This window comes from Tachypleus tridentatus, chromosome 13 (assembly GCF_004210375.1).
Source record: "Tachypleus tridentatus isolate NWPU-2018 chromosome 13, ASM421037v1, whole genome shotgun sequence".
In the NCBI taxonomy this organism is placed as follows: Eukaryota; Metazoa; Arthropoda; class Merostomata; order Xiphosura; family Limulidae; genus Tachypleus; species Tachypleus tridentatus.
The window spans coordinates 147,240,884-147,253,920 of record NC_134837.1 but is presented as its reverse complement, the minus strand read 5'-3'; the positions used below and the strand labels follow the sequence as shown (position 1 = coordinate 147,253,920).

The 13,037-nt window shown below is 32.6% G+C and overlaps 1 protein-coding gene across 3 annotated transcripts in view; it reads right to left on the bottom strand.

Moving 5' to 3' along the window:
• LOC143240296 (SH2/SH3 adapter protein dreadlocks-like) overlaps positions 1-10,855 on the bottom strand; it is a 33,644-nt gene extending 22,789 nt beyond the window's left edge. For all 3 annotated transcript variants that reach the window (XM_076482517.1, XM_076482518.1, XM_076482516.1), the window contains exon 1: positions 10,663-10,855. In XM_076482517.1, the coding sequence (XP_076338632.1) occupies positions 10,663-10,690 (28 nt within the window). In that variant the 5' untranslated portion in view covers positions 10,691-10,855. The remainder of the gene's footprint in view (positions 1-10,662) is intronic.
• Positions 10,856-13,037: the final 2,182 nt, after the last annotated feature.

The window sequence follows — 13,037 nt, the reverse complement described above, 5'->3', positions numbered from 1 at the left end:
TTATGGAAAGATGTCATATAAACAGATGGAAAGATGGAGAAGCACATCCAAATGGGTTAGAACTATGACAGGGCAGTAATCCAAACCACACATTATTTATTAAATTTAACCCCTGAAAACATGAAAGCAGATAATGTTAAAGAATGTGCTCCTAGGTGTAGAGTGGCTAGGGCACAACAGATCTACAAAAGTCAACTATATCACACTGGAAACCAAAATCCACACAGGAGTAGGGTCAGGCTCATACCATCAGTAATTCAAATACAATCAAAAACTCAACAACTTGGTACCAACATCCATGTTGAGGTAAGAGAGAGGATTATACACACTTCACTTCAAATTCGTAAGACCAAAGGAAATCTCATACCCCTGACTATGAACAAGCAAATGATAACAACGTGAGAAACTGAACTACTAATCCAGGAACACAACATCCTGCATCAAAAATACAACCATATAAGTTAAACCATCTCACTCAAATATATAATGACCAGAACTGCCCCAAGCACAGTAACATATTATCCTCAGAATAATAAGCACTGAGGGATAGTAGAAGGAAAAAAACTGTAATAATCTGCAAATACCTCCACCATGACCCACAATATTGATGGAAAGAAAAATAGTGAGGGAATAGAGACGTATGTATGCAATATGTGTGAAAATTTATGTTGACTGGTTGAGCTCTAAATCCTAAACCTAGCCATTGGAAACTGACATCCAAGTGTAGGTAGGATGAAGAATTGAACTGCAATTTTGACAACTCACTCCAATGTTACATACTAAAGGATATCACATCATCTACACCAGTAAAACACCAACACTCTACTCTTAAGTGAATGGTTTTATAATCATTTATATACATTTTCTGTATTTCATTAACACATTTAAGAGGATGCCTCCATGGTCCATAACCCCAATGGCTGGGAACTGGAAAGTAGGAAGGACCCTCACACTCCACTAAAAGAAATGAGGGGAAAAAAGTGATGGAAATTCCAGAGGAACAATTAAACCAGAGACTGAAATCGATGATCATAAAACTCTTGTTTTGAAAAGCAAACCATACCAATTTATGCAATACATGGCAGGGTAGGGATGGGCATCTATCCCTTTCTACTTTACACACGTAGTCCATGGGTGAGTACAGTCCTGAACAGGCAAATTTATGAAGCAAACCTATCATGAAAATAGGCCTACAAGTTATTTTGTAAAACACCTCATCTCTACAGTGTGCATTGAATGGCTATGGAATCACAATATGTAAGTTGACATGGTCTTACAGTGTAGATCTAAATGGTTAAATACCTGGTCAGGCACCACTCACCACAGAACAGTAGCAACAAAAAAACTAAAATGGCAAAAAAGGCCCCTGAAAAGGAGTGTGTGTTTTCTTATAGCAAAGCCACATCGAGCTATCTGCTGAGCCCACTGAGAGGAATTGAACCCCTGATTTTAGCATTGTAAATCCATAGACTTACTGCTGTACTAGTGAGGGCTCCTGAAAAGAAAGAAAACAGTAATATAAGATGACTTACCCAGTTAAGTCTCTTTGAAATCTAAATAATGGCCACAGGTGGAAGAAGATAACCTGAAAATAAAGATACTGAAATCCTAGGAAAACAATGAGAGATAAACATACAAAGGGTAGTCCACACACCCGATTGAAGAAACGATGAAAATGAGATTCCAATTTATAATTTATGAGAAGATGCCCAGAACAAAGTACGGGAGGAGGACGATAAAGAAGAATAAGCCAATCAATTCAAAAGCCAAACCCAATTAGTAGGGGTGGAAGGTGAAAGATTATTAACAGAGGATGTCTGCAAAGGAATAAAAAGATGAGAATAAAAACTATAGAAGTAAGCTGTAAGGGCAATATAGAAATGAAGAGCACAAACAAAACATAAAAGTCTACCTTGATCAGAGTGAGGATAAAGGTGGAAAATGGAAAGACGTAAAATCAGAAAAAAGGAAGAGTAGTCTCTCAAATCACCAAAGTTTTGAGGAGGAAAATATACAATAAATAATAAAGAGCATGTAAAATACTGATGGTAAATAAATATGACCTTTTATGTCCAGACTAAAAGGAGAAGGAGTGTGTGTGTTTTCTTATAGCAAAGCCACATTGAGCTATCTGCTGAGCCCACTGAGGGAAATCGAACCCCTGATTTTAGCATTGTAAGTCTGTAGACATACCACTGTACTAACTGGGGGTGAAAGGAGAAGGAAATAAGCCTTAAGGGAAAGATGAAAAAAAGCAGCATGTGGAGAGCGATCAAGAGGCAAAGTGAGGCAGTGGAGGATCACATCACTATTCCCAATATGAAAGGGCAGCCTGCCAAAGTAGACAGGAAACCTGGAAGGAATGCATCAAAAAGAAAGAGCAGAAGAAGTAAACAACCTAGGGAATTGGAAAAAATGAAATGTGTAGGACAAGGCCACCCAATAACTCTGAGAGAGAGAATACCCCTGATCAAAAAGCTAAGTTAGGAAATAATAAAAATGAAAAACAATGGGTCAAGCAGTGAAAACATTTACCCAAAAACCCACAGCAGGAAAGGTTTAATTTACATTGATAAACTTTCCTGGAGGAAGGGCAAATCAAATAAGATAGAAAAGAAGGTATCACTGGGAGAAGCTGAATCTTTTTGCAAAGGATCAAATAAAAACCAGGCAAAAGACAAAGGATGAGAATGGGCTGGATGAAACATCAAGGACTGAGGTTAATAAATAAAGGATTGAATAAGAGGAAACAGTAACAGAGGGGTAGTTTGTAGCCATAGTAACTACAGAAACCAAACTTTAGCCAACCATGACAGAGCAATCAGAATGACCCAAAATGCAGTAACATGGATGATAGAAATCACACTGTGAATAAAACAAGTAGGAAGAAGAAAGCATCTATGGCCAGAGCAAGAGAATGAGGGAACAGAGACCAAAACAGAGGCCATTTGTTGTTGAGAGATATTGCAAATGTATCAATGTGAGGAATACCTCATTGAAGGCAAAGCCACTGGAAAACAAGAGGATCAAAACAGCACTCCATCAGGTAGACTTTGACTGATGGGGAAAACTGATCTCAAAAGGACTGAAAATAACCAGAACATGACATGCAATGATACAAATATTTGACGTTAGCTTAAAAATATAAAAAAGAAATTGAGAACAGGTGTTGCCCTGGTGACTGAGATAAACAACCACTTTAGAATTGTTGGAATGGATCATAACTAGACATTTTCTGGCAAGATGAAGAAAATGAACCAAAGCATAACCTACAGCAAGAAGCTCCAGGATGTTGATATGATAAGATCTCTAGGCCACAGATCAATTTCTCAAAGCTTCTTCTTAACTGATCCACATCCCCTTTGCCCTGAAAAGGTGTAAATCTGGACACTGGAGTCACCACTAAAAATCATTCTCAATGAGGAAGAGAAATAGGAGCCATCAAAGGATCCTGTGCAAGATTCCACTGGTTGTGAAGAATCTGCTGAAGAGCTTACATATGTGCATGGCATAAGGGAATAAGGGCTCCCATGGAAGCTCTATTTCATGAAGTCAAAGAGGAGAAGGTCAGGTCTAACTGTATTGGTGTTGAAAAAAACCTCCCAAGATATTGGGTGAGCTGATGGAATGACTTCTCCAATTTGATTAACAATCCCACTTCAGCCACCTCCAACAGTAGCTTGTTCAAAATGAACTAAAATTGGCTAGTTGTCAATGTAACGGTGAAAGTGCAACCTGGGAGTATGTAAATGATAAGTGAACACTTTGACCATCCAATAAATAATACGAGTTAAACAATATTGGAGGGAAGTGCACAAAACCAATAAACCACCCTTTGGGGACCAAACAAAGAGAGGCTTGCAAGTGGTGAGACACTGGGATATAAAAGTAAGCATTTGCAACACCACCTTACTCATCCACAAAACCAGAAAGAAAAAAAAAAACACCTGGTAAAACAGGAAAGAATCAGAAAATGACTGAGACAAAACAAATATGTTCCAGGACACCAGTTTATAGTTTCCTTGAGGATGACAAACAGCCTGGAATGAAAGCTTGGAGAAAGATGATGAACAGTTTTCATAACCAGCTGAGACAGATGATCTTGTACTGTCTTGGACAGATGCTTGTTGTAGGATCCCAAGATATGGTTACCTGAAACAAAGGAGGCAGGGGAAAGAAATTGTATGCCAAGTCCCTAGGATAAAACCTTACTAACTCATGGACCTATTGCAAAAGGGAACAAATAAGAGCAAGTAAGCTCTCACTCTACTTGTGGTCATCAGTACTGCTGGTAGCATGCCCATCTGTGTCAAATAAAATGACAAGATGAGGAACTACTGGATGGAAGAACAGATAAAGGCTGATAAAAACTAGGGCATGAAAGAAGAATAGGAGCTTGTCTCATCTCCAACTGTGACAAATGTGCAACTAAAGAGGAAAGAGTAGTGTGTTGATGCTCAGACCATACACCTGATTTCCAAGTCTTAAATACATCACCATAAACATACCACCAAAAAGAAAGAACCATTCTTAAGTCCTAAGATAATGCAGTAGTAAAAAAAACCAGTAAAATGAGAACCAAAGACAACAAAAATGACACATAAAATCAACCCTAACTGCTGACAGTCGAGAAACACAGAATCAGCCTGATAGTAAGCTAATGCAAACTGATCTGTAGCTCATGGAGGGCAAGACATGCTAGCAGTCCCAACTAACTGGGAAACAAATTGCAAAGCATAAACCTTAATATCTGGGGAGGGTTAGAAAACCAAATACTAGATGAAGAAATATAGTGCAACAAAGAATGGGGATCACAAGGTATTGGAGACATGAACAAAACATTCCATATATGAGAAAGAAATCTAAAAATAATGTATTAAGCTTAGCTAGTTCCATTGGTGGGGAATAGAAAAACATGGTGAAATCCAATGAGAAAAAGAGGCTATCAAAATCCATGTCAGTCTGAACAGGTTGACCCATATAAAGTTTAATCTCACAGCAGATAATCACAAATTAATCCAAAAATTGATTTATCACACCTGCAGCCTGTGGGATAGTGCTAGTTAGAGGTATGACACCAAAGTGATAATATTAATCTCAGAATTCATACTTGAAATATAAATTAAACAAAAGTGGCTGATGCATAAAAATTCAAGAGTGAGAAGATAAAAGCATGGGATTTTAAGTTAAGAGAAAAATTATTTTATAATGTTAATATTAAAAAAAATTATTAAAGAAATTCCACTCTGAAAGTTAAACTATTAAAAGTCATGAATCTGAATCATACAAAAAGCACCAAAATAAAAAATTTCTTGACACAAGCACTGTAAAATGAGAAGCGATAGTTCTGTGGAATTGAATAGAGAGTATCACATGCATCAAGACAGCATATCATGCTCTTGGTGGAGTGTTGTTGTGTGATAATTTGCACGTAAGACCATTAAAATTAGTCAATTCTAGATGGGTGGGATTTTGGAACCTGGCTTTATTATGCTTTGCAAAGGTAAATAAAGCACTGGGCCAAAATAATGCATACTACCATATATTTTACTTACACAAAGATAAAAATTTAAAAACAAATACATCAAAGAAAGGATAGTGCAAATTTTAAGCAAAATATTGAAATCTTAAATGAAATATAATTAAATGTAATTTCATAAGGAGTGGGGAGAATGCAGTCACAGTGTAAACATACAACACAGGGCACAAATAATTATGTAATGTGACCTGGTTTTTGAAGTAAGATCCAAATTGTGTTGGGGGTACACCATATATCCAGTTTAACTGCAACTTCACCAGCTTCCCATGTTTAAGAAAAATAAAGGAGCAGATATGGGTGTTCTACTCCAGAACCTTTATCTTTACCACCTTTTACTGTTTACAGCCAAATGCAGGAAGGTAATTGTTCACAAATATATAAATGATAACAATAAAAAGTTGAATACACAATATCAGTGGGGAAAACAGTAAAACTGTTCTTAAAGTATATGTAATAAGATGTCAAAGTATTACTATTATAAGCCAAACCTAAATTACTAGTGTAGCTGTTTGTTTGTTTTTTAAATTTCGTGCAAAGTTACTTAAGGGCTATCTGCACTAGCCATCCCTAATTTGGCAGTGCAAGACTGCCAACTCTTGGACTACTCTTTTACCAACGAATAGTGGGATTAACCATCACATTTTAATGCCCCCACGGCTGAAAAGGCGAGTATATTTGGTGCAATGGGGATGCAAACCCGCAACCCTCAGATTACAAGCCACGCGCCTTAACCCACCTGTCCATGCCAGGCCTACTAGTGTAGCTCACATACCGCTATATCAATTTTCAATGATTCTAGAGATATCCACAGTGGCAGGTCTTATATATGGAAGGTGATATAAGAACTACTTTATTAATCTACCTATATAATAAATTAAATGCATAGTAAATAATTTTATTTCCCCTGCAATAAATGTTAGATACTAATTTTTATTGTTCATATTATAATTTTGTTTAAATTACAATTATTCAATTTGTAGAAATATTTTCTATGTTTATTATAAAATATAACTTAACTTAAAATATTTAAAATTTTTATTGCAAATGAGTTTGTGTATTAATATATTAATATTAGATTTTAAGAACTGTACATTAGTACAAATTCTCCAATATGTAAGAAGCTGTGAGTGTTTAATGCTCTGTATGGCATTTGTTGGTGCATTTCTGTTTGGAGAGGGAAGTCCAAAATTTGAACTATGAAATTATTTCTTTTATCACAAATAGTAATATTAGAATGATTATTAATTATCTTAATGTTTAAATTTAAATACATTTCTTTTTGATATAAAAGTGTTTTCAATCTGTAGAACTGTAAAGTAAACATTACTGAATGTAATTATTTATTCTTGAATTATTAATACTAAAAAATTATCAGTACATCTGTATGTTAAGGAAAATAATCCCACATTTGAAAAATTACTTGTAATTATTTTTGTAATAATAAAGATATAAATTGGCAACAGAGCTCAAATAATCAGTATCCACTGATACACCTATTGCTTGTTTATAAATGCACTTATGAAAATAAATGTAATTATACATGCAAAAACTGAATATGTTCAATATTATTTGCACTAAAAATTTGTTTTTCTATGGGTAGATCTATAAATTCATCTATTAACTAATTTATCACTATTACCAAATCATTAAGTGGTATAGGTGTAAACAACATAGTAGAATCACGTTTTAATTGCATCTACTAATTGTGTTTTATTTAATTTTTATTTTTTTTAAAGAAATGGTCATTATTTTTATTTATCCAGAAATTGTGCTAATTGCTTGCATTTTGTTGTAATTTTAACCAATAACTGATTCAGTAATTTATTTAATAAAATTACATGTTCTTTCAATATAGCATTTACTGAAATAAATTAAAATTTAATAGGAGATTTATGTAATTTGGGTATCACATGTAAATATGGTAATTTTGAATATAGGCTTGTTTTAACAACAAATTTTTACACTTTCAATAGGTTGCTAATAAGATGATCTTTAGACTTAATTTTGCAATTTAAACAATTTACGTAGTATTTATCTCATCTGTTATAATTTGAGCACAAAAACATTTATGGATAATCATAAAGACAAATTTAGTTTGCTTTATCGACAGACACAATAATATATTTCTTTGATGTTTCATGAACTTTAGTTTTAAACTGAAAAAATGTGAATCTGTTGGAGTGAAATTAATAAAAGTTTATTTTCCTTTAATGCAACTACTATCTCCATTCTAAAAACCAATTTGGAGGATAATATGTAAAATAATTATGTTTCAAAATATAATCATTTGTGGTTTTCTTAGTTTTTAAAATGTCTACTTTCTTACATTTTGTAGCTATTCTCTACTTAGCACATTTTTCTATTATTTTTTCTTAAATAATGTTTTTTTTTATGCCAAACTTTCAGTTTATGAAAAGAATATGTTAAAGAATTTGGGTAACATTCATATGGTAAATTCTGCATATTATTTATATCTAGAATATTTAAAAATCATGCAGAATTACCTAAAATTTTAGAAATGTATAAATCATTCACAATTGTATGTCTAAAATTAATTACTATATTTCATGATTTTCTTCTTTAATTATGTCATTTAAATGAGTCACTTTGAGCCTAAATGTTATAATATTGGAATTTTAGTGTTTAGCATTTAAGTGTTTTGTGAGTAATTTTTGGATTCTCAGAAATGCAAAAAATTGAAAAACTCGTAATTTTCTGTCTTGTTTCAATTAATTTGCACAAGGGTGTGCATGTAAAATGAAATTTCTCATTGTTCACACAGTTTTGTAATTCAACTTTCTCACTGCAAAAACTTAAATATAGCCTGAAACCAGGATTGTAAAACACTTAAAAAAAACTCCCAAACAACCAGAATCATATGTCAATGACCTCTTGTTTGAACAGAGAATGTTGTTATACTTGAAATACTATTTAATTCTTTCAATTTTCACACCTACTTTTACACTGTTTTGAAAATTATACCATTTGTGAATTTATTTTTACAAATCAATTCTTTAACCACTAATGCTGATTAGTTACATACTACAGAACAGATTACCAATTTTGTACCACTACATGGAGAACACTTCAATTTTTTTTCATTTACAGTATAAAATAAAAGATCAATGTTTTTAAGTTTAGGATTCTCACCAAATATTTATATACATAATAAACTTGTATTTGTCAGTTTCTCTGTCTGGACCCTTTCTTTGAAATTTCTCAATCAAACACTACAAATCTCATATTGTTATGCCTTTGTCCATGAAGTCCACATTTCACATTGGCTTTTACATGCAGAAGCATCTTACCTGTTTTTTGCTTTGTCAAACTTTTTAATGCAATAAATATGTTACACACCCAGAACAATATCAATATAATCACATAACAACTTGTTGTTGTTTTTTGCATAATATTTCACACAATACTTAATCCATATGTAATTTCCTAGTTTACACTAAATAAAATTGCTATGGGCTTACTTGACATATTTAGATATAAAATATGCATGTGCAATTCATTCAAAGGTATATACTCAAATGCCATGCATGAGCATGATAGAATAAGGAAAATTCAAGTGAAGGGCATGAAAACTACTGCAAATGTTTTGCAGGTCATGATTGGTTATAAAATATTTTTTTATGTTAAACTTTCTACTCCAAATGCACAATGTTCAGTTCGGTTAGTACTAAATCCATATGCTATACTGACAATGAAGAGTAAATATTATAATAAAAAATAAACATAAAACTTGATTAGAAATTATAAAAAATAAAAGTACATATATTATTAGCAAAATTGTGTGACCACACTGGTAAAAATTATACTTGGCACATCCTAAGTCTATATATAAGCTAGCAATGTAAAATAATCTATATAATGAAAAAATATTACTAAATATAAGAATGATAACCTTAAAACACTAAATATTAAAAATAAGTAAATAATAAGATTTAATAAATAAAAGCTTAAACTGGCTTAGTAGATTTAGACAGACCCAAATTAATAAACAATGCAAACAATGTAAATTTTTTTAATAATAACTAAAATTAGATTTAATAAACATAGCAACTAATATTAACCAAAGTAACTTTAAAGAAACAATGAAGTATAAAAATGACTGTTGTTGCTGAAAATAGATAACAATCATTGCCCCTAAAATCTGTTAAGTTTGAAAGAATGAACTCCATAAGCATAGCATCCTCACTCTCAGAGTTCATGCAAAACTCATGTCACTGTTAGTAATGCTATTATAAAATAAATGAGAGAGGGTATATATTCCCTAGGTATCATCAGTCCTACTAGTGGTAAAATTTCATTGTTTTCTCATATAAAGTCAGTTGCATTAACATTCACAAAACATCAGGGATCATGAACTGAAGTTGATATTGGGAAAGATGGAATTGTTTTTCTGTTTGTTCTCTTGTATTTCTTATGTTAGCAAAGAATAAAAAGGAACTTTGTCATAAAAAAATTCCTGCATTCAATGAATACCTTCAACTACGACTGCTGCAAACATATCCATCAAAGTGAATGGACCAATAACAGTGCTATATCCAGCAATCATGTTTGCAACAAGCCACTAACTGGAAAAAAAAGCCTACCAACCTTTTTCAGAAATCTATGCCATCAGTTGTCAACAATAAAATGAGAAAGAACTATGCAAAAGTTTGAGCATCATCAAATCATCACTGTTGTTTGATGTACTATGCTTAACAGTAGAGACAGATATTTATTGAATTTCACCTTAATCAACAATCTGGAAAGAAAATTAAGTGCTTACAATCAAATTATGATAGAATGACAATTAACAATGAAATTTAGATGGAGAGACCAAAATATACGAAATATCATAAATAAAATGTTATAATGATCTATAAGTGTTATTGTTTTTATTATCCTTAAATTTGTGGTAATGTTCGATTAACTCTTCTTTTCTTCATCATTCCAATGCGATTCATGATTCGAAAAACAAGTTTAAATCTATATGCATGATACAGTGAACGAAGTGTAGGCAATGTTACTATGTTCTTTCCCGTAATTTTTGTTAACATTTTTATTGTTCCACAACTGATTTACAAATTTATTATAAATGTAAATGTTATATTATCATCTATTTTACTTACCTTCTTTGCTAAGTTTCGGATTTGACATAGTAAAACAATATTTGTTCTTGATATTGCCTTCACTATAGTATAAATATACTTAAACAGTGAAATACAAATAATTAGTCAACCTACACTACGATATATTTAAATATCAGTATATATTTCAGGTCTACAAAACAGCAGTCGTTCATCTTTTCAATTATCGTCAAGCAACGTTTCGAACGAGACGTTTAAGCGCCAAGAAAAGGCAATGATCAGAAAAATAATGTCCAATGAAAAATAAGCCAAAAATGTGATCAAGATATATAACAAAATTGCATTTTAAAATAATTTATTCAATAATGTGTGTGTGTTATTCGTATAGCAAAGCCACAAAGGGCTATCTGCTGAGCCCACCGAGGGGAATCGAACCCCTGAGGTTAGCGTTGTAAATCCGGATATATACTGCTGTACTAGCGGGGAGCTTCTTCAGTAATATATAGAACATATTTCAAAGCTTAATGCTTATAGAACTAAATTATACACATAATGCCAGAACATGAGTGGAGTCCTTATTAATTTACGTTGAAACAAACTCTAGGTAAAGCTATAGTATTAACAATTTACATAATTTTTATAATATATTTGTATGTTTTTATCAAACTTACTTATTAAGTTATGGTATTAACAGACTTTATTGACAACAGCTAATAGAGATATGTAATCAAAAGTCACAAAACTCACAATAAAGCAATTAAGAAAAAGACTATATATTAGTTGCAGTATAACTGAATGCGTGACAATACAGTTCTGTGATTTTAATTTAATTTTAATTAAAGTGCCAATACCCATACCACCCGTCTTGAGAACACAAGTGTAATTGATTTGTTTACTCGCACATTTTAAAGTTAATTTTATTTGTTTAGCACAAAGCTACGCAATAGACTATCTATGCTGTGCCTACCACGGTTATTGAAACAACATTTCTACTGTCATAAGTCCTTAGACTTACCGCTAAGCCACTGGCAGATTAAAGTTAAGTAGATGATATGTTACAAATTTCCGCACATATTTAATTAATCTGAATACTGATATACAGTCTTACAGTGGCTAATAACCATAAACTTGTTATAGTGGCTAATTATATAGAAACGTTTGTATAATTTTGTAAACTTTATATCATATCAGTTTTGTCAGTTTCTCTAATTTTGGATTACACTGGACACTAGTAAAGCTAAAATTGTTTCTCGAAGATAACGTAACTACCCCAGATGGAGGACTGACGTTAAGGGGATATTTAGATAACCTAGAGAGGGTAGACAAAAAGAGTGTCTGTTCCCCTCGAAAATGTTCTTAATTTACTATATTCTCTATCAGACAACAGAAAAATATGTAAAACTATATGTTTTAAGAATACGCTCGACGAGATCTGTTAAAATATAAAATCAAAAATATAATTCTTAATACTGGCTTTCCTACATATCTGAACTTTTCATGATTGTAGTTACACTTTCTTATAAAGAGTGTTGTGCACCTGCTGTAGTTTCTTAAATCTTCTTATTACAATCAACTTACAAAATAACCAAACAAGTTTCTCTGCAATAATCCAACGTAAAAATGAAACTCAAAATAACACAAACCACTTTTGCAAGTCGATGTGACATTCTTTCAATGAATACGTGAAGTCTTTCTGAGCGAATGACTTTCATCCTTCTTTGAGTACTTCAAAAAGTTCATTTTCCGTATTTGGCTTGTGATCTTTCGTTAATTGGTTTAATTCAGCCCATAAATGTTCAATCGGATTAATATCAAGTGATTTATTTAGCCATTCCATAACAAAAATTCTCTTATTTCTATGATATCTTTTAACGACTCACAAATGAAGAAAAACGTGCTCGATCATTTTATAGACTAACTGGAATAAGATGATCTAAGAAGCTACAACAGGTGCGCAACATTTTTTATGAGAAAATATGACTAAATCATGAAAAGTTCAGGTATGTACGAAAGCCATATTGGGATTTGAAATAATATTTGAACAGATATTGTCGAGTGCAATCTAAAAACATATAGTTTTGCTGTTACCTATTAAAAAGTATAATACAATTAACAACATTTTCAAAGGGAACTTTTCTTGTCCAGACCCCGTATGTCTTTACCTTTACCCCCTGAATGTGCATAAAATCAACTCCACCATATGCTAGAGTCATGTCGATTAATTGCTTGTTTGTTTTTGAATTTCGCGCAAAGCTACTCGAGGGCTATCTGCGAAAGCCGTCCCTAAGTTAGCAGTGTAAGACTAGAGGGAAGGCAGCTAATCATCACCACCCACCGCCAACTCTTGGGCTACTCTTTTACCAACGAATAGTGGGATTGACCGTCACATCATAACGCCACCACGACTGAAAAGGCGA